The sequence below is a fragment of the Embiotoca jacksoni genome, unplaced genomic scaffold, assembly GCF_022577435.1.
Source record: "Embiotoca jacksoni isolate LCO1_2020_lvr unplaced genomic scaffold, fEmbJac1.0.p SCAF_19, whole genome shotgun sequence".
Taxonomy (NCBI): domain Eukaryota; kingdom Metazoa; phylum Chordata; class Actinopteri; family Embiotocidae; genus Embiotoca; species Embiotoca jacksoni.
In genome coordinates, this window is record NW_027185329.1 from 6,634,879 (window position 1) to 6,662,480 (window position 27,602).

General features: G+C 42.7%; 1 protein-coding gene across 5 annotated transcripts; it reads right to left on the reverse strand.

Moving 5' to 3' along the window:
• rfx2 (regulatory factor X, 2 (influences HLA class II expression)) lies at window positions 1-27,504 on the reverse strand. 5 transcript variants are annotated; one of them, XM_069153223.1, is made up of 18 exons: window positions 27,422-27,504; window positions 17,201-17,309; window positions 16,441-16,530; window positions 14,932-15,014; window positions 14,120-14,390; window positions 12,878-12,952; window positions 11,739-11,920; window positions 11,430-11,549; window positions 10,634-10,755; window positions 10,126-10,244; window positions 6,136-6,248; window positions 5,779-5,930; window positions 5,165-5,262; window positions 4,154-4,303; window positions 3,783-3,991; window positions 3,538-3,691; window positions 3,362-3,404; window positions 1-2,648 (listed from the first exon to the last, which is right to left on the reverse strand). In XM_069153223.1, exons 2-18 carry the CDS (start codon window positions 17,306-17,308, stop codon window positions 2,527-2,529), a joined length of 2,211 nt encoding a protein of 736 aa, XP_069009324.1. In that variant the 5' UTR covers window position 17,309; window positions 27,422-27,504; the 3' UTR covers window positions 1-2,526. The 5 variants fall into 5 exon arrangements, with proteins under 5 accessions (XP_069009324.1, XP_069009322.1, XP_069009325.1 ...); XM_069153221.1 differs by lacking the exon at window positions 27,422-27,504 and adding an exon at window positions 17,682-18,007; XM_069153224.1 differs by lacking the exon at window positions 27,422-27,504 and adding an exon at window positions 17,567-17,768.
• Between the last annotated feature and the right edge of the window lie 98 nt (window positions 27,505-27,602).

Sequence of the window (27,602 nt, forward strand, 5' to 3'; positions counted from 1 at the left end):
TTCTTTGGTTTACACCAATTTATTACACATTGTGACCAAGTACAAAATACAGCTGAACTATGCAGTTTATTACAGACCATCATCTGTCCTTAGGCTAGTTAAAGTGTAGTCAAGAACAGGTTTAGAAATACACAAAAATAAGGGTTCAGTATACTTGTAAGAAGAACCTAGTTCAATAAAAAATAATCCTCCGCCAAAAAATCTAAACAGCCGTACAAAACATTACAAAGTACACATAGAAATGATTTCTTCCAAAGCACTTTAAGGCAAATTACTGTGACAGGCACGAGTTACAAAAAGCCTTAAACAACTCAAACTCGAGGATTCTCATCGCTACAACAAAATCATCCGAGAGGGGAAAAAAAAAATAAAACAACCGAACCAAAAGGTTTGAAGTCCATCAAATCAGATTAGTTCATATAAATAGAAATATTTCTTGCGACAGGTTAATATCTTACTGGGGGACAGTAGCACCGCAGTAATGATTAAATTTCATACACTGAACATTTGAGATCGGAAACAAATTTATCACGCACGCCAGTCTAACCAATTACACATCAAAGCATTTTCCTCTGATACAATGTGACCAAGTACAGCGTGAGGAGAGAGATTAGGAAAGACCGAAGGCCACAGAGCACGCACTTTCTACATCATATAAAGATATATATATATATATATAATTTATAATGGACAAATTCCCCAAATAATGGACTGTATTCTTCTATCTAATTCAAACAGAACATAAGACTTTTAACTGAGTAACATGAGGTCAAAGTATCTGAAGTCGGGGAGCGCGTGCCGGCTCAGATGCCAACGACATCCTCTTTTGGTTTACAGTTCCGGTGCTCTAACACGTATTTATCCAGCTTCCTTAGATGAAATGTACAACCACTTTTGAGAAAGACCAGATTCCAGTTCAGGTTTTAACATATCGTCTCCATTAAGCTGATTATTCTGGATCTGCTCCAACTCCGTGGCGGCCGACTGAAACTGCCAACAGGTCTGCACTCGCATCCCGACAGTGCGCCGAGGAGCCGCCGCAGGATTGAAACCGTTCGGAGGAGCGTGGAGAACTATTTACATGAAGGGGAGACGGGAGTGGGACACAAAACGGAGCAGTGGCTACATTTTTCTTTTCTTTTTTCTTTTTTTTTTTTTTTTTTTAAATACTCGCCTCGTGTCATCTGAGCCGAACAGAGCACAGCATAGAAATCTATTGAGGTAAACAAACCAACATCCTACACGGCCAGGGTGACAGTTCCCTGCCTTCCCGACTACTGCGACGTTATGGAGGTCCTACTGCCTGAAGCACAAAGCCCAAACTGTGGCTAAGCTGGTGGGAACTACTGAGGGAAAGGTCCTTTGGGTCAGTACGTTGCATGTCCTTTAAATGTTTTACTTTTTAAAAAAAAAAAAAAAGGTTTGCTACGAGCTGCAGCAGAGGCAAACAGGAGAACACGCCTACACCAAATCAATGTTAAAGGTGCTTTGAATGTTTGAGGTTTGGAGACAATACATTCATACTGCGGTAGAGGCACAGCTGAGGGACAGATAGACATCTGTAGTGGTGGTTTTCAAAGTTAGCGAGCTAAGGCACTCAAATGACACTATGGCACAGCTAGTCGAAAGGAAAACAAGAAAGAAAGAAAAAAAAGAGAGAAGATGAATCACAAACACCACACACCACCACTCAAAGGTACACATCCAATAAAAAAAAAAAAAAAAAGGTACTGCACAAAGTCATTCACAGTTGCAACAAAAACAAAGACAATCAGACCTGTGTTACACCCCGTGAGTAAAAAAAAAAAAAATACGGACGAGAGCTTTTTGGGAAAGAGTTCACCGTCTTCCAAAAAAAAAAAAAAAAAAATAAAAAACACTAGTGAGGGGAGGACTGACACTGCTACACTCTTCTCTATATACATTGCACCACAGACACATTCACGTAGACGCCACACCGGCCTCTGGGTCGTGCGTCAACGCGGCCGCCGTATTGGTCCGGGCGACCCGCCGCGTCTCTCGGCGGACGCGTGCTTGGAGTGAGGACGCCGGAGTCGCAACCTTTCACAGTTATGACGGAACGAGCGCTTTGTGGTTGTGTTTGGCCGTGATAACGCGTTCAAAACTGACGGGCCACGAGAGTCGGACGTAAACAGCCGACGTGACCCGGTCATCACCCGTTTAGACCGTGACGGGGACATAATAAATAACACGAGTACAACTAATGGAAAGCGGTTGGGAACGTTATAATGTTGTTGTTGTTGTTGTCTTTTTTTTTTTTTTTTTATATCCGGAAAACCCGTTCACTTGTACGTGAAGACGGACCCGTCTTGCTCGGACCAATATGGTGGACGTGTTGACGCGTGGGAGTGGCCGGTGGCAGCATCTACGTATACGTGTCTGTGCGTCGCACACGCCCTGACTGCAGGAGGACATTCAGCCCGGGAGGACATTCAGCCCGGGCGGCCCCCGAAAGACACCTTTTCCAGGGAGAGACGCCGGTCCGGCGAGGCTTTCAGGCCGGACTCACATCTCCTGCAGAGGGTGGCTCATTTCAATCCTCTCTCTCTTTACAGCTGGTTCAGTAGGTCCTCGGGACGCATCGGCATCGCTGCCCAAGTCGCTCATCTCGTCGGAGAAGGACGCATCTGGCGGCACAGAGACGGAGGGATCCTTAAATGTCACGGCGGTTCAATTCGATTGCATTTGTGACATCCCGAAGCCAAACGGTGCCGAGAACGGATCAAAGGAAGGTGACTGCAGCTTCCAGTGCAAAAGATTCAAACGGAAAGGAGATGCTTTTTAAGGATCAGGCCGGTGTTGCACCGTCTCTTTTTGTTATTGTCAACGATCCCGGGAAGCCCGCCGGTTCCCACCGAAGACGTTTCAGGGAAGCTTTTTTTTTTTTACCGGGCCTGTATTTTTGATTTACGAGCGGCAACTGCAGTTTTAAGCAAACATTACTCGGATGCATTCGTTGTTAGGACTTATTTTCAGCTGCTGATTAATACACATTTCATGGTCTGTATTTCCTGCATCAACATGTTATTTGGGAGATTCACTCAAACTGAACTGCAGCGCCCCTGTTGATTGTAATGAGAAGTCACCCGGTGCAACAGTGTGATTGAATTTGATTTATTTATTTTTTTTCTTAAATAGATTTAGGAAAACGTGAGCCGTCAGGCAGAGAGGAAAAAGTTGCCTCTTGGTACACGGACTGACGCTCGTTTGGTAGCTGCTGGTTTCAGTCCCGTTTTACTTCTTTCTTTTTTTTTTTTTTTACATTATTGTGAAACAGAGCGACTTGACAAAGTTTACTTCCAGACGCGTCAAAACTGACACGGAGACAACAAAGGCTTACCTTTTTCCATGAGTGATGGCATCATGGAGCTCAGGTCACTGAACTGTAATTTAGGTGTTGAGAGAACAGCGTTGAACAAAATCAGTTTCAATTATCACAGAATTTTAAATTATTCGACGGTTTCCGTCTTCATCAATAAAAAAAATAAAATAAAAAATAAAAATCTTCTTTCTTACCTCTCCCATGACCGCGATGGGAGTTTCTCCGGTGGCCTGAGCCACACGGTGCTCCACCAGGTAGAACATGTACTCGTCATAAAGTAGGCGGATCAGGTGAAAGGAGCCGAAACTGGCAGCGCTGCGCAGGGTCAGGTCTCTGATCACCATCGAGCTGAAGCAGGAAACCACAGAGAGGAAAAAAAAACCATCGACGACCGGTTTTAATAAACTCCCAACGGTTCGGCGCTCCTCCCCTCGTTTACCTGTAGAAAGACCATTTGAGCAGGAACTGGCGCGCGGCTTTGGGGAAGCTGGGGCTGCCCTGGTGAGGTTTCAGGACCTGAGAGACCACGTTATCCAGCCAGGTGGCCCACTGGTCCAGCGAGCTCTGCTGCTGCAGGGTGACCTTGAAGTCCTGCTCCAGACGCTGAACCACGCTCTCGTCGCACTGGCACACCCACGACGCCTGCTCCTGTTCGACACGGCCGGCGGACGCGGACACACACACACACACACACACACACACACACACACACACACGGCCGCGTTCAGCGTTGCGAAGCCGGAGTCGGACGCGTCCTGCGGCGGCTCTTTGATCGGAACGTCGCCGGCTGGATTGTCGGGACGTGTTTACCTGGACGTTGGCGAAGTCCACCCTGTTGAGGTCGGAGAGCATCTGGTTGATCTGGGAGGTGTTTTGGAGGACGGCGCGCGCCGCCTGCGCCAGGTGGTTCAGACTGGTGTAACGTCTCAAAGTCTGGGCGAACGCGCTGACCACGGCCACCTGCAACGCAGAGGAGCAGACGACACACCGGGGGGGTCCCGCGTCACCGCAATGAGGGCAGATCGGCGGCGGTTCTGAACTGGCGGGTCGCGGAAAACATGTTGAACGGGGTCGAGGGGAAACGGGACAGAACTTCTGGTGCTGTGCTTTAATTTGAAAAAAAAAAAAAAAAAAAAAAAAGGAAATGCATTTCCCGCGACGCAACGCGATATAGCCTTTCGCCGTCAGAACTGTCAGGACGGCGATGACCAAAACCAGCATCGTCCCACGGGTGGTTTGCTCTCGTCTGAGCATTTGAAAAACGGGGTTCGGGATTAGACGTTCATGATTTAGTCAAATGAAATGTAGATTCTTTACACTTCATGAGCATCGCCAGTTTAAACTTACGCCCGTAATTAAAATATCTTATTTCATTGGGTTTTTAGCCCCGGTTGCATTCTTATTGTTTATTTCGCGTTTTTAACTGTAAACGAAGGCATCGTGTGTTACTGCCCTATTTTTGAAGCTTCAAATATTCAGTTACGCCTTAATGAGTAAGAAATGTGTGTCCTGAGGCTGGACCAATTGAGAACAAACTGATCTGTAGAGTTCATGTATTTAAGATGCCAGAAACACCTCTTTCGGATTCACCCAGACGAACAGCGTGAATTCAATCCATTTCAGTCGGGCACCTCAATCAACGCAAACAAGCTCTGACACGCGGCGTCATCGGGTGTGAAGCGAAGGACCTTATACAGCCACATAGGTTCAGTAAAAAGGGGTTGTTGGGACACACAAAAAAACAAAAACAAAGCAGATTCTAAAAGTTCATATTAAAAGACGAAACGTATGAGGAAATGTGTTTTTAAAAAAAAAAAGTACCTTGGTGCGGATAATCTCCTGAGGAAAGTTGGTCATGGCGTTAGTCAGCCATCCCTCCAGACTCTTGGCAAAGTTACGGATGGCCTGAGTGAGAGTGCCTGAAGAAAGAGAACAGCCTGGATTGCAAACTGTCAACCTCTACTACACAGACATCACTTGGAGGTTGAGTTGTGTTCATATTTACGAGAAAAAAAACAAAATCTTCTGAATGTAACATTATGGAGGGTGAAATATTGGGATGCCGAGTAAAAAAAAAAAAAGGTGCTGCATTAGTTCATTTAAAGTTTTTGTTTTCAAGTGTTCTATAAAGATGAAAACAATTTAATTAAATCTTTTTTTGTTGTTGTTGTTGTTATTATTTTTAAAGAAACATTCACAAGGCCCGGCTTCTCAAATGTAATCATTTTAAAGTTTTCTCGTCCTCTGGGCAAACATTTTTTTGGGGGGGAGAAATTGTGACATTTTCACTCATTTCTGATATAAATTGAGCAATTGAAAAACTAACCAGCTGATAAACTGGTTTAAAAAAAAAAAAAAAAGACGAGTGCTAGTTGAAGCAACAAGCCTCCGCTTTCTCTAAATCATAGCATCGTAAAAAGAAGGGTAGTACTGACTGGGAACAGGACGCAGCACATCAGGGATGAGGATCTCCACCAGGGCCTGGTAGAGGATGTGATCGCAGCTCCTCATCCATAGTCTGATTGGTTCATATTTACACAAAGCCAACAGCTTCTCTCTGGGAATCTTTTCTTCCAGTTCATCATCACTACAAACACACAATATCCAAACTGTAAATACTGCCATCTTAAAAACGCTGCTGTAAAAATCAGGTAAAAAAAAAAAAAAAAAAAAGGGGACACGTTTAAGACTTCCAATTTAACTTCAGGTATGATACGACAGGTTTAGTTCTTTCAGAGCTGTGAACATCGAAGCCTTTTGCGCGAAGCCTCTTCCTGTTTGTGAAATCTGACCTGTTGGGGATGGCTGTGCTTCCGTCACTAGATGGCGCTGTTGAATACCAAAAGGTCTGCCAGAGTTTCTCAATAAAGTGGAACTGGAGGTTCATCACCACATCCAAAGTAGCCTGCAGGAGAGAAGCGAGGGAGGGAGGGAGCGAGGGAGGAGGGAACAGAGGAGGGAGGAGGAGTGGGGGACAAAACATACAGAGCTGAACCATGGCAACCAGACACACAACAAAGTTTCTACAGGCAGGCAGCCTCTCGCTCACTCCAGGCCCTCCTGGTTAGACAATGAGCCAGCTTAAACACAGCTCCCTGCACATTAATCATCAGGAGAATCCTAAAGGCCACGTTTAGGATTCAGCTGGAGGTTGTTGTTTTTGTTTTTTTTTCTTGTTCATCTCACTCTATTTTATTTTTTTTTATTTGAAATCTTGGGTTGTTTTTATTAAGCGGATCGCAGGCTACTTTTAATGTGCTTGAACTAACCCACGTGACTTCCTCTTTCCTGTTCATATGCAGTGAGCTAAGCAGAGCAGAGTTGCATACAGTGATCAGTGCAAGAACACAAAGGAAGCGGTGGTTAGTGATTTCAAATGACAAGCGCCTTCTAGAACCGGAGCGAACAGATAAGTCACGAGCCTCGTCGCGTTTATACAAGTAAAACGCTTAAAACAAGCGTTGCACAGGTTTTTAAGGTCATTCATCAGGTCAGATGACACATCAGCTGGACTCCACAGGTCAAACTTATTGTTGTTGTTTTGTTTTTTTTTTGTGTCAAACCGGTCAATATATCTCCACATCGAGTGCCGGCCGAGTACGAGCGAATGATTCACACCGTGCCCAGAGATTCTCTTCTTTCTCTATCTGGCAGGACGTGCACTTGCCGCTGGATCTTGTTACACAGCAGTGTAGGCTTCAATCACATGATATGTTTTTGCTTCCTCTAGCCGTCACCATGGCAACCGTGTTTACAGTTGCCCCCGGCAACAGGTCAAACACAGAACTCCAAAACAACAACAAAAAAAAAAGAGAATTCCCCATCCCCTCTAAACAAGAGCATTTTGCCTCCACATTTTTTTTTTTGGACACACAGGAAAAACAACAGCCTTAAAAAAATAATAAAAAAAATTAAAAAAAAAAAAAGAAGTGTGGAGGAGAAATAACACGTGTTCACATGCACAGTCAGACAGACAAGCAGCCCGCGGCATGGCTTCCCGAAACTTAAGCCCTCATTCCTGTGCCGACACATGACAAATACCATGGTTTACTCTGTGATTTATCAACCCTCAACCTTTTATTAAACACCTAATTATTTGAGCTTAAACATTAATTTAATGCCACAGCTGATGCCTGAATATTTGGCTGTTACCATGACGTGAAAAAAAAAAAAAAACCACGCACACCAGTAGACACAACTCTGTCCACAGCCGACTCCAAAAACAACACACACAACAACAACAAAAAAAGAGAGACTCTTTGTAAACTGCATGAAAGTAAAGTAAAATGTTGTTTCATGCTCTGGCCAACTTTTTTTTTTCTTTTTTTTTACCATTATTTGTATTGTAACTTTAAATGCTGTCAATAAAAGTCTTGGCTAATGAGTTAACAGGTCACTGTTGGCTCACAAAAAAAGGGAAATAAGGGAAATGCATAAACATTAAACAAGCAAGAGGCGAAGGGAGCCGAGAGTGACAGAAATGCGCTGGCAGACAAAGACAGGAGCCCATGTGCCCGTCCACAGACAAGGCAACACAAAGGCCCAAGGGGAGGCCACCACAAAGACACCAAGATGTCCACCCAGCGCGCTGAAAGGTTAATTGGCATGTCTTGAAAGCTGCACGGAGATGAAAAGACGGCTGGAACAAAGGGAGTGTGGTGAGGCTGGACAAGGGGAGGGCAGGGATAATATGATAAAGACAGAGCTTTGCTGCTTCAATAACAGCCTCTGTCCTGCGTGTAAAGCCCCGCATTTTAATGTTCATATTATTTCTCTCTCCTCGGTGCCAGTTTCATCCTCTTCTGCACCACTCGAAAATTATTGTCCTACCTAGAGACTCTGAATTATGCTCCGCGGCCTACGAAATGGCACCATTTCGTCCGAGCTCTCGTCATTCAGCTTTCTACAACAGTTCAACGCAGTCGAAACTCGTAATCAGTTTTTGAAACAGGACACCAGCTGACCGCCGTAGTTTGGTTTCACAGTGAACCTTAAAAGATAAGGCAAGATAAGCAATCCCATCAAAAGACCACTTTACTTTCTTTTCTTTGACCTGTTTGTGTCACTCAGTTTTAAATAGCCTGTTAGCTATTTAAAATTTAAAATAAAATTTTTTTTTTTAAAAAGCCAGCCACTGTATTTTTTTGCCAAACCTTCGGGCAAACACGAATAAATAGTGCATTTTGTTAGGGACTATTTCTAGAAGCAGACCAATAGACATTTCCTGTTCATTATACAACTTTCAGCTGTCACCCTATTTCCACTGTTAACAGAGACTCCAGTCTGCAACGTGCTTCAATACACATCTCTGATCAGCCTGAGGATTACACTGAATTTCACGCAGTATTTACCAGATAAAAGTTTCAGTTTCACCTCCGTCTGTCCATATGCACGCTCCTTCCGTCTCCCTCTCCTTTCAGCTTAATGACATTTAAATGTCGGTATCTTTGAATTTATTGCCTTTCTTGAAAGCAACGCCGGGTCAACAAAGCCGAGGGTTGTGTGTGTGTGTGTGTGGGGGGGGGGGGGGGGGGGGGGGGGGGGGGGGGTGTCAGCTGACGCGGGTTAACATGCGTGTCTGTCTCAAGGGGGTATTAGTATTTATGGCAGCAGGAGGTTTGTGGGATTGACTCAAAATAAACTACAGTGCTAGTGATTATGCTAATGAAGAACCATGACATCCAGTGTTAGCTACAGTACATTAGTCTTTGGAGACACATTACTGCTACTCCGTCTTTGGTGGCTTTTTCAAATAGTTTTTTTTTTTTTTTATTCTGTGGCACTTTAGGTCTCCTGTGTTGTATTTAAATCTCCCATATAAATAAAACCGACTTGACAGACAATAGCTGTTAGTCGGTTTGGTTTACGGTTGGTCTTGTCGGGAAAACAGACTGTCACTAGTCTTAACCTTTAACACACAATAAGCAGATCAGTTTAGGAAAGATATCCACCAGTCAACGGTTCAATACGAGTTACTTAAGTGTTTATCTAATAGATAAAACAGTATACATGTAATTGCCGTTTACAATTTATTTAGTGCCATAAATACCATCAGAGTTTTATTGCCGTGGTGTCCTTACTTCCACCCTGGCTGGGGTGTAATGCGGGTTAAAGCTGTATATGGAACCAAAATCTATACCGAACTTCCAATTACTGTTGCATTGTAGCTTGAGATGAGTTTAAACAATTACCATTTGATCTTTACTTAAACCATAAATTGCCCCACATCAGGCTGAGCTCAGCTATAACCATGTTCACGGAGTTAAAGCAAATGGTGATAGTGAGCGATTGCGTCGAAAGAAAGAAAGAAACAACTATTCCCGTTTTTTTTTTGTTTTTTTTTTAACTGTTAAAGCGTATTTTCATTCTAAAAAAAAAATATACTACAATCAAGCTCTCTGTTCAGTATGTTTGGACATTTTTGTCAATTGTAAGTGGCACAAACAGCCAAGAAACCATGCAAATGACATATGGTATATTCAAGTGTACGGAGCAAATCATTGTCTACATATATTCTTCTCTGACTGGCAGTAAATATTTACTTGTGACAAGTAGGATTTCAGAATTGGCCACATGTAACCATGTCTTTATCATCTCCTTCGCATTTATCTATGTATGATAAACCAGGGAGGCTAAAGCAGTGTGTGGTGTAACCAGCGATGAGTTCTGTTTCACGTCTAAATATGAGGAACTGAAGCATTAGCCCCTGATCCAAAATTAGACCGTCAAAATTCAGGGTAAAAATAAATAAAAACAAGTTTTACTGTGATGTAATAACCCACCACACAGTGGCCTCTGTAGAGTGTCTGCAGCATCTTGATATCATTTATGTTGATGCGCTCAGGCAGAGGCTGGCTGCCCAAGTCAGGAGAGGGAAATGGGGGCAAGGTGTGAGATGTATCTGCATAAAGAAAAAATGTAGACAGGTGTCACTCATTTCATTCACACAGCCTCAAGGACTTAGGCAACAGACACGATATGAAGTGAACTGCATTAAGTGTATGGGCAGCTCATATAATGTATTTTACAGAAACAAACAAAGAATAAGCCTGACCTTTAATTTAAATATTGTGATATTTATTTTAAAAAATATATATATATATATATTTAATAAAAAAGTAAAGCCAACATGTGGTTGTGCTAAATATGATTTAACAAGTGATGTAATTAGGTAAAACAAAGATTGTTGGCGTTATTTAAAATGTTATCAGGACAAAAAAATATCAGAAGAAAGGAGTGATGAGAGTTAAAATGATTGAAAACCGTTTTGGTGGCAGGTCCCGTCCTTACCTATGTACTGCTGGTGGTGTTGGCTTTGAGCAGCCACTGACTGCTCCGGAGTGCTGTTGCAGTGCTGAGAGCTCCCACAGAGGCTGTCGGACATGCTATCCACCTTCTGGAGAGGCTTGAACCTGTGCAGAAACGAGAGGGCAGGACGTGTATGTTAGCTGGGTTTTGAAGGTCTGTGAAAGCAGGATTAAGAATTCATCTGCCATAGAGGTAGGTGTGTGTGTGTGTGTGCGTGTGATCTACAGTATCAGTCGAGTGCAATTAGCTTATTATTATTAGAGTAATTTTGCACCAGAATGAAAAGCCGAGTTTCACTGACAAATGTTAAAAATCAGACAATAAAGAACATGAAGAAATGCAGTTATTTGCAACAGGTCATTGAAATGAACTCATTTCCAATAAAAAAATAAAAAACTGTACATTACATTGAATACACAGCATATTGTGGATGTACTGAAAGCGTCCATGTTCTATTGTCTAGTTACCAGAAACGGGGAAAGCGCTTACAGATGGAAAAAAGGATTAGATGAAAGACAAGAAAAAGGAAACAAAGAAAGTGCTGACAGTAAGGCGGCCGTCGCAGGGTCGATGTCATAACAAGTAAAATCTGATTTACACAGGACCTGTGTTGATAAGCGCCGAAAAGAAATTGTCACCGGAGGGGAAAAAAAAAAAATACAACAACATGGCACAAGATAAGTAGAAAAACAGCTGAAAGTTGTGACAAATGTAACAAAGAGCACAAGAAATGGAAAGGAAGAGGACTGAGAAGGGCAGACAGGGGGAAAGTGCTGACCTCTGTTTCTGGTGGACCGGCTGCTGCCTCATGGCCATGTACTGGGTGTCCTCCTGCAACCGGTTGAGCGGTGAGTCTGGCTTCACCCGGATGCCGTAGTAATGATACTTAGAGTTTCCTCTGGTGGATACAGCGAGAGAAAAGCCAGAAACCAGTGAAAAGAAGCCTAGGCCATCAGTGTAATCACTATCATTATCCTCTTCCATCAGCAGGTCTCCAGTGCCTATAAGTGTCATCATACACGTTACATCCGTAATGGTTATTACTGTCATCAGCATCTCCTGCATCTTCAACTCTTCCTCTTCTCACCTGGTGCCGAGGCGGCGCGTCCTCAGACCCATGAAGACTGAGCGGATGAGTTTGCCGAAGGAGGCTGCGTTGACCGGATCCAGTTTCTGTTCCTGACAGTGCCGCAAGTAATGGTTGTACAGGGAGCACCGGGGCAGGCTCACGCCCTCCGCCGTCTCATAGTTGTCCAGCAGCCACTGCAGCTAAAGATACACAGAAGAAGACACAGTCGCACAGTCAGCGAGCCCTGGTGGACAAACTCCGCTCTGCGATCGTCACCTGGCCAGCAGCGCATCCGATTACCACATCAAAAGACAGATACCGCACATCACAGGCACATCATACAACCGCAGATTTTTTTTTTACCAAGTTGAACACCAGACCATTGCACTCCCGCTGTGGCTGTTGGGGTCTTTATATTCTTCACTGAGGCAGTCAGTGACGACAGCACGGGGAACTGCCAATTGAGTGAATGTTCAAACATTCGAACATCGACAGTTCTCATTATTCTATCAGCCAAATATTCAAGAGCATATTGGGAAGGATGAAGTCATCGCACCGACCGCGCAATCAAAGAATGTGCAAAGCTCAAATCTCCACGGGATATGAAGAAAATACTTCAAACACAATTTATCCTAACAACGTAGAGATCGTGAGACAACAACCGAGGTTACGAGCTGCGGAAAATTTACTCGCGTGAGTAAGAATCTGGACAGAAATGCTACATGAATCATCATTTAAATTTGATTATAATTGATTGACAGCCTCCCAACAAAAGAGCAAAAGTTATACTGCAGTAAAATCTAGTACCAAGGAGTGCATGTCCTGGTGTACTTAAAAAAAAAGGGACAATAACAGGAAAAAAAACAACACAAAAACAAAGAAAAGCTGACATGCAGAGTATTGCGGTACACATAGAAGATACGTTCTTGAGGAAAAAGTGAGACAAAATGCAAGTTCAGGTCAAGGACGAAAATAATTGAGACAATTATGCGCGTCAGTGGGACAGTGCAGAGTAAGTAAGCTAGCAGTCGATGTGGTAGTCGTGTGTTCAACTGAGCAGAACACAAGACGAACACAGAGCCTACAGGTTCAGCCTCGGCTTCCTTTTTCCCCCATTTTCTCTCGTCCTTTTCAAAGAAAGTTCCTGGTTGACTTACATGGCTGTTGAGCAGGCTGCTTTTGTGACTTGCAATTCCTTCAGACTTTTGGAGGTTTTCAATCGCCATTTCAAGCTAAAGAAAGAAGAAGCATGCAAAAAAGGGGGGAAAAAAGAGTGGACACAGAAGGGGGGAGGAGGCAAAAAGAGTGAGAGAGATAGAAAAAGGGAACAGAAATAAGCAGGGGTATATGGAAAAAAAACAAAACACACACACACACACACAAACACACACACACAAAAAAAGATAAAGGAAATAAGACTGTTAGCGAGCAGCCAGATCTCTGCATTTCCATTAAAATCAGTCAGTGTTGCAGCCAAATCCATTATTGACTGACAAAAGCATGCAAATCGAGGGACTCATAGGGTTAAGCTGCTCAGTGAAGGCTTGCGGTCAGACACTCTAATGTATGCAAATAGGAACCACAAACAGGGGCACAGGTCACCTCAAGGTTTGGGACAATAGGTCAACAGTGCCAACCGCCCTCCAGTTTATCAAACATGGAACTTCAAAAAAAAAAAGATTTGTAAAACTATAAAGGCAGATAGAGCCGGTTGTAGATACATGTGCCATGGTAGAAAATACACTAACATATTATTCTATCAGTGGACAACAAAAAAATAATGGAGTCAAACTGGCGGGCAGAGTGAATGACAAAACCAGGGACATTCTGTGGAGCTGTAGAAGAAAATCAAGTCAAAAAAAGAAAAGATATGTGGTGTTGCAGCCAAACTGGAGACAGAAGAAAAGGAAAAAGAAGCAGGCAGCGTTCCAAGCCTTAAGAAGGCTCCCGAGGGCTCTTGGCCAAATGGTAATGAGCCCCAGGGGTTGCTTTGTTTCATAGGGCCCTCAAGTGCCTGTGAAAACCTCTGAAACAAGGCAGTGCTGAATTATTTAAGCCAGTGTCCCGGTTCTACAGGATCACTACCCTGCACCACTCTGTTCTCTGTGTGTTACTACAGCGCTCAGAGGCCCCCCAACTCAGGTAGCAGGTTCCTGGGAAACTGGGGAGTCACTCAGGGCACGGGCTCAGGTAGTGTTGACAAGTTTCCTTAAAAACTATAAATGGACTCCCCACGGTGGTTGGGAAAACACAAACAACACTTCAAGTATATCGTATTGCTCAAGGAAGGACTTCCACAGTCATTCGAGCTCCTGGTGGGTGTAAACCTCATTAAACCTGTCCTACTGGAATAATGCTCTGCGGTGTATGACAGGGACTGTGGGATGGGTGTTGCTCACCATAGCTGAGGAGGAGCGTGACGAGTGTGATATGTGGTTGCGACTTCCCTCCATATTTCCGCCGTGGATCAGGTAGGTACTGCCGCTGGAGATGATGTGGCTGCTGCCCACGTCCATGGCGATGCCAACCATGCTGTGAGGGGGCACGCCCCCACTGGCAGAGGATACCACTGTGGTGACGTGAGCTCCGCCAGCCTGAGAGTCAAAGTAGGTTCCCCCACTGCTCTGCCCATACAACTGAGCCTCAGGGTTGTAGGAGTAAGCCGCTCGGCTGGGGAGAGATCATGATAATTAGTATGAGTAAAGAAAGTCCATTTAAACCACTAATACACTTTAAGTTGTACACTCTGTCTAAGAAGAAGGATCTTTTTTTTTTAATCTTGCGCAAAGGCACAGAAATACAGCCCCGTTGATACGGAACAAATCTTGTTGACACTCAACGATATAACTGATGTCATCAAAAATATTTGGAGTCGTATCAAACATTAAACTGTGGGAAAGAAATATCTCTTTGGCTTTAATTAGTTTTAATGGGATTTTGCAATTGGATGTGCCTGTTAAAATTGGTCTGGAAAGTCTTATTTTCCATTGTGATTTTTATCCCGAACACATTCCTACATTATTCAAGATGACTGTTTCTGGAGAGGAGCCAAATATGATGTGCATTGCTGTGTCTGCATGATTAAAAAAAGCAAGTGTGTTTTGTAGCCTTTTAGGATGTAGTACGCATCACTATATTGTGCCGTCACAACAGACAGCAAAGTTTTTGTTTACAATTTTTTTACACTTTGAAATGATGTAGCATTGCTTACATAGTTCCATTGGTATAAACAGCATCTCCACTCTCTCCTACATATTGGACCTGGGAAGGGTAAACATGTTGCACCTGTTGCACCTGCAGAGAGACAACAGGACAATTGAAGCAGTGCTCAATGGTGACACCCCCGAGAAAAACTTCATTTATGCTTCTTTATTGGTTTAAAACAAGTGTAAGGCACACGGCCCAATTTTACAAATACTGTATAGATAAACATATTTTCATGACTGCAAGCATGTGCACAGCTGTACGTGTTTACAGGCAGTGCTGTGAAAACAAATCTGTCCACCCCTTGTTTTATTCACAATAATCTGCACAAAGCAGCAGCTGCAATAATATTATTTAACATTTTAAAAGCACTTACTGCTGTATGTCAGTTTCTCAAAATGTGAAATCAATATAATATATATTAGTCATTTTCATTGAGAGGAATTCAGGTGATTTAGAACAATGCTGGATGGGGAAAATAAAGATTAAAATAAGTACATGAAAATATACATTTTATCAAAGTTTGTGAAACTGATTCAGACATACATGTGGTTTACTAAAAAATGATATATTTGACAAACATCACTCCTGATAATGAATGAAATACTGGAGGATAAAAATGGTGAAAAGAAGGTAATTAAGTTTTCCGTCTGCTATCTAATGACCTTATGGCAGGTGAAAATAAAAGACTGGTTTTCAACATAAGATGCCAGACGTGACACAGATTTCATGTTGGGATTTGGTTCAAGCCCCCAGGTACATCACTGGGCTTTGCTGCAAGGTCACCTTTCACCCCGAGGTCCGGAGCTGACTTTTTTTTTGTAATAATCATCACAAAACAAGCATCAGAGCAGCCAAGAAAAGTATCCTCATTGTTACAAATGGTTCTTTTTTATTATCAACCATGTATTTAATTGCCACCAGGAGTTGAATTAAGTTACTATAGCCGTGCTATTCATGTACACAAGCAGCGGGCGGGCCAGGCTCAGCCAGAGAAAGAAACTTTTACTTTACACACACACACACACACACACACACACACACACACACACACACACACACACACACACACACACACACACACACAAGGGGAACAGGAAGCGGGAGAAACAGCTCTGATCTGGAGAGGCACCTTTTGGTGGAATGAATGGTCTTCCATGTTTGGAATCTTTATCTAGCGTTTAACACAAACTTGGTTTGGTTACTATTTAACTTGTTTAGTATCTAATGTGTCACGCAAAGACCAAATCAACAACCCCCCCAGGCTGAATGTTAAATAATCACCTTAATGAGGCCTGACGAGATAATTGAGTATTTTTTTTTTTTTTTTTTAAATGGCCAAGATTAGCCCTGGTGAGGCAGGCTGTGTGCTTGTTTTGCAAACCTTGAATTCATCTGAATTCATAGAAATAATGTTACTTTACTGTAAAAGAAAACACTGTACACTGTACTGTAAAAGTCAAGGGGTGTACAAATATTTTCAGAGCACTGTACAAGTATGTACAGCACTGTGTACCTGCTGAGGGATCTGTTGGACCCTTGGTACTGAAAGCTGCTGTACTTGTCCTCCCTTCTGAGCTGAGCCTGTGGCTTGAACCAGCACCCTCTGAGTGGATACAAGACATAACTCAATTACATAGGTATGCACGTACAATCACATGCAAACACACCACTGTGAACATATGGCGGTCAACACAACATGGGCGAACACATAAACAGATGCTCGTGTTTTATGCAAAACTTTTAAAATAAAGAAAATTCTTTATAGACTTCTGACATGCTGAACAGCAACGTATAGGAACGGAGTCGCACGGACAGAAAAAATATTATAGCAGTGACTTTGACTGATTTTTTTAGGTTCTTTCACTGGTAAAATGAATGTACTGGTCTGGTACGGCAGAGATAAGTCAGGGCACAAGCTAATATGGAAAATTGATACAAGAGGCATCTGTTGGCAGAGCTGAGGTTAGCAGATTCAGTTGCTGACAAGTTATAAATTAGACCCACAATTTTAAAATACATGTTAATGTATTCCTGGTGCTGTGTGGGACCCTGAACTGTGAGCGCATCTAGGACAAAATCTGTTGTCAAGACAATGTACTGTTTCCTTGTTGGACACCATGCAACAAAAAATAATTTAACAAATAGCTTCTGGTTTGGTTTCTAAAATAACACTTTTATACTTAACAAATGGAAAGCCATGGGATTGAACAGTTAATTCACTTCAGACTTTGTTGTGTCATTACAGCAACAGCAGGGTAGAGGTATTACCCTACCTGCTGGGAGGCTGGGACAGGCTGTACCACAGGTGCCTGGGCTGATGATGATGTCCGCAGTGTTGCCACGCTGGTCGTGGTGTCTGACCCTCCCTCGGTGTTCTGCATGCTGGGAGGGGAAAAGACGGGAGAAGAGGGGTATTTATACTTGTCTGAACAAATACCCTAACAGGTAAAAATGTTCAAAGATAAAAAAAAAAAAAATAGAAACATTTCAACCCCATACACATGGATAGCCGTACTAAATAAATGCTCTAACACCCCAACCCTTCTTCAGTGGTGCATTCATTGTACCCCGGGGGGGTCCCTGACTTTGCCAAGTCAAGCTGAGTCACTGAAGTTCTAAGAGCCCCAGAGGCTGCCCACCTTTGGGTTTAATCAATAGATAAATATGCAGCCCAACAGTATTATACAGAAACTCATAGTCCTGCTGACAGAACAGACCCGTGTGGAAAAGTTACAGTAGAGAAGTTGAAGTTACCAACGGGACTGAACTGCTTCCTGAGGACCAAACCCACTGCCACTACTCCGCTTTCCACTGGGTGACAATGTGCACAGCATAGCAAAGGGGAGCTAAAAATGGAGCGACACAAAGGCTCTCTTTTTTTTTTTTTTAAAGGACAGAGAGGGAAAGAGCGGGAGCAAGGCAGGGACAAGAGAAGAATGGAACTGCAAGGGGGAGTTAGCAGATATAAAAAAAAAAAAAAAAAACAACCTTCCCCACTCTCTCCAAAAAAGAAAAACGGAGGGGAAAAAGATGAAAATGGCAGTGGGGTTCCAGCCCCTGGCAGGGTCCTGATGATATCCAACGTTTGTTTCGAACGAGAGCCGATCTCTGAGGGCTCCAATAATCCAGCTGATATGAGGAAATTCCTCAATGCTTTGTAAACGTTTGTCGGTTGCTATGGTGAGGAATCCATGACGACCACCCCCAACTCACCCCCCCCCCTCACGTTCACTCCCCTATTCCCCCCCTTTATAAAGCTCTCGCACAGGAACTTTCGAGTGCAACCACAAAGAGAAGAGGGGGAGGAGGATTAGAATAAGGGAGAGGGAGATACGGCACATTTGGGGGAGGCTTGAATTGATGAGCAGTCTTCAGTTTGAGGCAGAAATCGTGGGGCAGCAGGAAAAACTCAGTATGTAATCCAGAGAGTGGTGTTTACAAGGAGCATTACAACGAAGGGCCACAAGACAAAACCTGCTCTAGACATGCTGCGATTAGTCATAACACGCAGCATGCACAACGATGTTATTTGAATTCACTTGAAGAGACCTGGCAGGATGAGTAATAAGATACAAGCAGACATGCTTTGGCTGTTTTAGGTCTAAGCAAAACTTTTTGATGGGTTGAATGATTGAGGCTATAAGATAAGAGTCTATCATATCTAAATCTCATGTGTGATCCCATTGCATGAAACCAAGTGTTGGGATTGTGTCTCAAAGTTTTATCCCCAAAAAAAACTGCCAAATGCAACTGTGATGCAGCAGAAACAAAATCACGTGACTTGAAGAAATGAAGAAAAAAAAAGGAAGGAAGGAAGAACTCCAAAAACCAGGGAAAAATGAGTCAGAATCAAGGAACACCCCACTGGAGATGGAAAGGGCAAATAAATTCAACCAAACCACAGTCCCCAAAAAAAATGGTGTGCTCACATTTTCACAATGATGGTCTTTCATGATACAGGATAACACCATTGATTTAGACAACCGCCGAAGATGTTGCCACTAAATGCTACACGATGAATCAAACACGGACACAAAACCCTTACCAGCCATAACGATGACGTTCCCACATTCAGAAAAAGAGACCTTAAGGACTAATGTTTCATTAAAAACACTAAATTGTAACTTTAACTAGAGGACAGTGAATTTGCATTTATGAATACATTCTCAGAGTGTGTACCTTTAAGACAGAAAAACAACAGATTCGGGTGTGCCACCACTGACATCTTCCATGTGTGCCACAGGCAAAGACACTGCTCTGCCTACATGACTAATACTCTGACTGGAAGAGGCCTATGTTGAAATTCTTGATATGAGTCAACCTTCAAACACATACATGGTTGTAAGCACCACATTGTGTCTTCCCTGAGCATACCTCTGAGTCTATCTTCAAGATATTTGTTAGCACAGAGCACAATTAACACTTACATATAAAGGCTCTCATATTCCATTAAAGCGTTTCTTCACACCCCTTTCATGTACGTCATTAAAGTACCAAAAGTCTATTATCAGACCGATGCTAACAAGGACTGAACATTTTAAAAGTTGCTGCAAAGCTCAAGCATCTCTCTAAAGCCAGGAATGTGTATATGAAGTGTCAGCTGAGTTATAAATACACTTGTAACAATCCCATCATTTTTCTTTCGACTTGTCATTTTCACTAGAGGAAGTGACAGAAGCCTGGGGGGGGGGGGGGGGGGGGGGGGGGGGGGGTTTCTTTATACCATTAATGAGTGGGTGGCATGGAAAGATGGTGGAGGGTCAAAAAAAAAAACTGAGCACTGACCAGCATGTTTTCCTCCCCTAAAGCACTGGCTTAAATAGGGTATGAAGAAGTGTGCCAAAATCATTAAGTTGAAGGGGAGAGAGAAAGTACATGAATGCTCAGAGGAGTCTTTCTGCTTCGTGTTCAGGGAAGGTTAAAAGCCACACAAATTCCCCACCAGCAGCTCTGAAAGGCACAAAGGTAGAACACAGCAGGGGTCACGGCACACTGCTGCAAAACTGCTACTGAGGATAGGCTGCTCTTCAGGACTGAACCTCTCTGCCTCCAAACCACAGACAACTTCACACACGTCTATCTGTCACGTTAGGTCTGCGAGCCTGGTTTCATTTAGGTAAATCCCAGATGAGCACTTTACAACATTACAACAGCAGCCCCTCCTTTCAAGAAATACCAGAGTTTTAAAAGCTATACAGAAACAACAAAAGAGACATTTTAGGAAACCCAAATACTCACAAACCGTCATTAATGCTACAGTCTATAATGTTAACAGTACCGACCAAACTTAAACATCTGTCACTGACAGATCTCACTTAAACAGGCCTCAATCAGAGAAAAACACATACAGATGTTCAATTAAAAGCAGGAGCCCACAGTCTTGGCTCATGTTTGCACTGGCCCACATTGTTTGCAGAGCAACAACGGTTGCTAGTGGCAACACCGTCCACTCCCGTTTCCAGGAGCCTGTTGCTATGCAACCAACAGAATACTTCCCAAACCAAACAATGCCATCCCCCACCTGATCCCTCTATCTCACGCTAAGTAGAAACTTACAACAATAAATACGATGTAAGCTATTAATTTCAGACACCGGGGGACATGGAGGCAGAGTTATTTCTGTGCAGCAGTCATATAAAAATTTACAGACTTTAGACTGGTTATGACTAGAATGACTAGGACAGGGTGAAGTGCTCTGTTTTTGTAACTACTTGGTGGTCAAAAGAAGGAGGAATGCTGAAGTCATCATGGAGACAACAGTCTATTCTTCAAGGGTGCTTTATACTCGTGCCACCCGAAAACAACACTTCCAAAACCAGCTGAGTCTCTCCAAAGTTCCTTAGGCAGATGAAAGAATAAACAGCTTCAGCAGAGTAATACTTTTCCCAACTCAGGGGAAGGTAAAATAAGGCAGAAACAACACTTGTTGCTTTTAAAAGGAACCACTATAGTTAGGATTACATGATGCAGATCACGTACTCCTGTTTCACCTTAAAGGAAAAGCAACTGGTCTCTAATTAGGCTTTAAAATATGCTCCCCAATTTGAGCAATCATTTAGTCAATTCTATTATTATTTCAAACAAATTCATTGGCATTTGTGGGTTTGAACAAAACATTAAGCTCTTTTTTGATTTCATTAAAAGAACCTATAAGATCACAGAGGCCCACGCGCTCACACAAAGAGCGAATTAAGATATGATAAGAGATTTCCACAACAGAGGCGGTTCTTCAAGCCTGTCTCATTAATTCATGGCTAATCCAATCAAAGCAGCTCTTCAGGTCTGCAGATGGCAGAGTTGGGGGTGTGGGGGGGGGGGGGGGGGGGGGGGGGAGAGAGATTATGAAGGCAGTGACCACTGTCTCTGATCCAAGCACACCCCTCCTCTGTGCAGCTCACCTCCCCACCTCTGGTCATCAGCACAACCTGTCCACTCTGTCTCCATGTGTGCTGCAGGCCTGACAGCCACAGAGAGAAAGATCAAACTGTTGCCATGGAGATTGTGTGTTCGCCTATGCTTTACACTAGCAACTTCCTCCCCCAACGCCCTACCTCTTCTAACCCTTTCCAGATTTCCACTGCCCCCACCTCCATCCACCCCCTGCCCTTATCCTTAGCATTTTACATCTCAAGATGAAGACTGAATTTGAAACTGCACATTTTCATAAGTTAAAGTGAAAAAAAAAAAAAAGAGAGAAAGAAAACAAGGGAAGTGAAGGAGGGGGGAGATGGTCACAACTGGTAATGTAATCAGGCTATACTCATGTGTGTGGGTGTCTCTGTCTTTTATGAGTATTTATTTAATGTGTTTCAAGGCTGCCACAGTGATGACACAAAGAAAGAACTTCACTCAAGTCACTTGGCTCCTTGAGGAGAAACTGAAAACGGTTATAGATGAGATTATTGCATAATATCAGTTTCCCTCGCAAAACCAGAGAACAGAGAGCACACACTCCTGCCAGAGCTGCTTTAATTCTTTAGCTTTGATTTAATTATAGAAAATATTGAGACGTAAAATCTTTTTCAAGTAAAAACAGCATTTCATATAAAATTGTAAAAGAAATGTGAAAACAGACTTGCGATGTTGAAAGGCAATATTAACAACAACAAAACAAAACAGAATCACTTCCTCATCTCTTAATATCAGACAAAGAAGTGAAAACACCATTTCCTTGCCAGAGGTAATGTTGAAGTCTCTCCAAAAGTATTAACGCAATGACTGGATTTAATTAAAACTCCTTATCAAGACTGACTGACATGAGGTAGTTAATCTTTAGCCTGGTCCTAGCCCGGACTTGCATCCTTCTTTGTGGATGCATGACAATACTCACTAACGAAAAACACCCACACGTACGCTCGATCTGTTTTCAGCCTCCCTCTTTGACAGGTGTGATTCTAACCTGTGGACTTGGGAATTGGAAGGAACCACAATCTGCAAAGAACACCTCAGATGCTGGCAGCGTGCTGCCTCGATCTTGACTGATGAACCCGAGATTTGCGTCTTTTTTACGCTCGAGGAGTCTGCCTTCTTGGCAGGCATTCACTAAACAGAGATATGACACTGAGGCATCATACTGGGTGTACAGTATGTTTTCACGGGCACTACCTGACACGAACAATGAGTCATCAGGTAATGCTTTAAATCTGAGACGGATCCAAGAGTCTGTTGTTCATGCAGGGAATACCGCACCAGGCTAATTACTTGCCATCAGGCAGATTTAAGTATTTAATGCATGCTTCACATACGCACAAACACAAACACAAACATACATACAAAGGTGTAACTGCTCACAGGTGCAGTAAATGCTGGATGACTTCTGTTTACATAAATTCTTTCTTTTTTTTTTTCAGATGACACTGAATGACACTACCGACTACAGTTGCGACACAAAAAAATGTATTACACAAGTTTATTATAATTTGTTGTATTAACACTAGTGATTCATTTTGGTGTGAAAATAATACACTACCATATAGTTAAGAATCCCGCAGAAGCATAATTTTACTTAAACTAGCGTACCAAAAATGTTCAAATGAGCAGTGTCTGGCCCAAGTAAAAGCCAAACTCCATCTTAGCAGCATATCAGCTGTTATAGTTGCCACAAATAGAGTGGACTTAATTAGTGGGATTCAGTCCACATATTGCTAATCAACCAGTGATTTTAAGATTGTAAATAATCTTTTCCGCAGCTAGCACTATGACTTATATTGCATTTACACCAATTAAGCAAATCATATTCAGTCTAATTTGTAGACCATTAACCACCAAAATTACTTCTCATCTATCAAGTTCACGGTAATTTGCATCAAAATGGAAATCACAGAAAACACAGCAAACAGTGGTGACAGAGTACGACTGACATCCTGCCAGACCTGCTACCCTAACTTACAATTTGCAACACAATCAGTCAGGCAAATGCTCTATATGCTTATATGGCAGTAATCATCATACAATGCTGTTGTTAAATATCTCCCATTCTGAACGTTGCAATATTAACATTAGCTCTCCTTTGGATGAGTGGGAAGAGAAGGTTCGTGAAGATCAAGATTGGGATCCGAAGGCTGCAGTGTTTAAGGAGACCCACCATTAAGGTGAAACAGAGCAATTTCCACCAGTGAATCGTCTTCATTTGTTTTCCACCAAATCTCTGAACTGAAAAAACAATGGAGACCCCAAAATTATTTCAACCTAAAAATACTGCCGAGATCTCCTCCTTCGCTAATCAGGCCAAATCTCTCTCTAACAAAAATATATGTTATGGATATGGTTATTACTTTGTAGCTGCTTTACACTAACAGATCTTCTAATTTTTTAAACAAGTCTCAAACTCTTCAAAAGAAAGGAAAAGTGAGAAGCGAACGAACGGGGGTCTCTTACTATCCCTGCCTGAAAGGAAGGGGAGGGGGGGGCAGTCATTGTAATGCAAATGTCACTGCCTTGTCTGCTGTTTGTGGCAGGAAATTTAATTACCAGTTGTGTAGCTACGATACAAACAGGTGGAATGTTAAGAATGCTGCTGATGACATGCACACAGACAGAGGAGGCAGACTGAAAAACATTTCATTTCACAACGAGTTTCAACCTGTTGCCACCACACGAGGGCCAATCAGTGGCGGCATTTTTTTGGTATATGACAAGATTTGTTTCTGTGTATCCTAGCAGCATAAGCCCACAATGATTTCCAAAATCTTTAAAGCTGGAAGACCTGGCGAGAGTCACAAGGACACTTAAACAATTTTCCTTCCAACAAATTCTTAAAAAACAGTAAGAGCACAGCACTTGAAATGAAAATCCCTGAACAAATAAATGAATTATGAAGATTATGAAAATCAAACTTTTCATGTGTACAAATGGCACTATTAAGTTCCACTTAACAAGCCCCACGAGGCATTCTCTTCTCAGTTCTTCTGCTTTGCTCTGTGATTTCCTGACATGCCTTTGACTGCAGTTATGGGATAACCCATTAAAACTATGTTAAAATCAGACAATGATATGTGCAAAAGCCAGGCAGTTCACTTATCGCACTGGGAGGTAAATACAATTCTGTAGGAATATGATCAACTGTAATCAGCAGAGGCAAAACTGATGGCACTGACCAGGTCCATGTCTATATCTGTAGCTGGAATTGGATTGAGAACTTCTCCCCGGGGCAGCACTGGGCCTCATCAAGATAAGCTAAATATGGCATGAGCAAACACACACCAAAGCACATCCACCCACAACAACTCACACACAGAACATGTGACTAAAAGCTGTGTCAGGTCACCCCCTCCCCAAGAGACCACTGCAGCTGTCCTATTGATAGTTGAACTGTACTACACACACAGGTCCATTAAACACTCAAAATGGCACACAAGGGTAACAGCGGACACTGCTATGCAGAAATCAAAAGAGCAACTCCAGAAATGGCTTAAAAGAAGGCGAGAGAGGAAGTTGAGCCTAAAGAAAAAGCATCATTTCCTGTGAAAAGACCAGTGTAACACTATCAGTATCAGTATCAGTATTGCTGAAATGTATGATGATCACAGGCTGAAGGCATTGCCAATAAAACCTAGCTTGGTCACTGAAATGCAGGATACAGACACATGGCAAGCAACCTACTACAGGGGAAAAAAAAAAAAAAAAAAAAAATGGAAAGCATTTTATTGCCCCTTTCAAATCAACATCCTCATTAATCATGTCTGAACTTTCCAAGCTAGTAAGAAAAGTCTAAATAGCTCTCCAACCACCAGCTGCTTTCCACTTTGTTTAATTCTCCTTTCTGAACACCTTTTCTTCCTGACCTGCCTCTGCAAGCCGAAGCTTTGCACTCCCACCACAAAGAGAGGAGGTGAAAATAACCTGATTAAAAACACTGACTTTTAAAAGAATAACATTTCGCCCCCTGGCCCGCTCCAAGCCTTTTCTTTCCATGACTTGGGTGTATTTGTATATCAAGTTGCCATGTAAACATAACAGTGTCACTCTGAAATGGGGGGTGGGGTTGGTGGGGGTTACACACAGTTTCAGCGTAGTTTTCTCTTTATTTTCTTTGTAGCTGTGGAGAGTTTTCTGACCAATCAAAGTTAAGTTTGATCCTCTGACACTTCAAAACAATCTTCAGTTATGGCAAAATCAATTCTTCCCTCCAATATTCTAGTGAGGAGGGAGTAAAATCATGGAGTGGAAGGATTGCTTCAAAAACATTTCATTTTATGTTATGCAATCTAGATTTTAATCATGATTAATACAACCGTACTAAGACCTACTTTTTGACCCCTTTTCACCTATAAGAAAAACAGATATTGGCCTTCATCAGTAATACATCTCCTTAAAATGAATCATTCGCACCTCTTCCTTTACAAGATTAATACTTGATATGAATACACATTTTAAAGTTTACAATTCAATTAATTAATCGCAAGCAGAGAGCGCATTAATTAGAGAAAATTTCACGCTGCAAAGATTCTTCCTGATGCTTCAATAGCAAGCATTACAAATGACCGAGCACCTGACAGCTGTCTCTGAAAAGATAGTTCATTAGAATTAATGTCTCTCCAGGGACAAATAGAGGCAGAATCCCAAAAGGAGAGAAGGAGTATGCAAAGTGCTGGAAATCCAGACGCACTGTAAAACTAATAAAAGGGGGGACTTCCAAGTCATACCTTTTCCTTTGTTTCTCATTAACACTATAGCACAGATTGATATAAGCACTCAGCTCAGCACAGGGGTCAAACAGCTTAATGGAGACCTGCCACTTGAACAATAAAGCAGTGTCACCGAGAACAACTCTGCTACAAGCAAACAACTTGCTTTTAGGCCTGTTCAAAAAGGGTGGCATCAGTAAAACTGAAAAGATTGGTAGACGAATTGATATATAGTCGTGATGAAATGTGTGTTAAGGATAGATATTAGGTCCAAAAAAACACCAAAAAAAATACATTCTGCTTACTTACACGTAAACACACGTAAGAACATCCTGCATACAGTTTAAAAAAGCATATAGAAAGCAGCAGCTACTTCTAACACCCCGTTTCTCAAAGACAGAGCAGAGTAAAAGAACCATCACAGCACCACCTAGCTGTAACATAACCTGTTATTCAAGCCATTTTAGAAATATTACAAACTTAACTTTGTAAAGCACCGACTTGCTCCACTTTCACAGCCGATGTTACGTAATGCGATTAACTTTCACTTTAGCGGTTTACTCGTGTTTATTTGAGAGGGAGATCAAGCGAAAGGACGTTTTATAGCGGACTACGCCGGTAGAAGTTTAATACCGGTTGCTCGATATATTTAAAAAAAAAAAATCCCCTCCAAAAAAAAGAGCTGACAAACTGCCTGCCGAAAAAGAAAGTTGTTATTGTGGTGAGTTCACGGGCTGCTTGCGGCGGACGTTGGTTCCAGTTAAGAGCACCAGAATCGACGTTGCTAAAGGCTAGTTAGCCCACATCTCCTCCACCTGCTTTAAATAAAAAAAAGGTCCCGAAAGAGCCGCTCCCGGAGACTTGAAACGCGTCCGTCTTGACAGCGACACCGGACGTTTTCAACTCACGACGAGCCAAACTCGCACTCATGGCCGGCTGCAGCTGTTGGTCGTCCAGATTAGCATTAGCTCGACTGGTAGCCTGACCCCCCCCCCAATCCATCCAAGCTTTCGAGGCTGAGCTTGGAAAGTGCGTTTCTCGTCTCGACACACGACGCGAGGAGCAACAAGTGTAAAAGTGCTGTCGGATCAGTTTGGAGTAACGAGGACGCTTTTTGTTCAACGTTTAAGCAAACCCCGAAATAAACTGCCGGGCGACAAAAAAAAACACAAAAACAAAAAAAGGCTGTCGGTCAGTTAAATAAAGAGCAGAGAGCCAACTTTGGGGCGGATGCTACAAAGAAGGGAAAGTTATGTGGTGGAAAATAAGACTGCAAGCAACGCCTTCGACCCCGGAGCAATTTTTTTTTTTTTTTTCCCTCTAAATCAGGATCAATTCAGTTTCTAAATTTTAAAAACACATAGTCACCTTTGCCTTGAGAAAAGTTCTGCCCTGGCTGTGCTCTCTTTCCCCTCTCTCCCACTCGCTCGGCGACTTCCAGATGCTGCTGCTGCTGCTGTTGCTGAGTGTTGCGCCCGTTGGTAAGTAACTGTCTCCACGGCTACAGTCACTATAGCGCGACGGGGTCTCGAGGCAACTGTTGCTACCC

Coding starts and splice junctions, on each gene's coding strand:
- rfx2 (XM_069153221.1), bottom strand. CDS start 17,761: ATGCTGTGCACATTGTCACCCAGTGGAAAGCGGAGTAGTGGCAGTGGG. Junction 17,310..17,681: donor GAAGCAGTTCAGTCCCGTTG/GTAACTTCAACT, acceptor TTCCCCTCCCAG/CATGCAGAACACCGAGGGAG. Junction 10,245..10,633: donor ACACCACCAGCAGTACATAG/GTAAGGACGGGA, acceptor TTCTTTATGCAG/ATACATCTCACACCTTGCCC.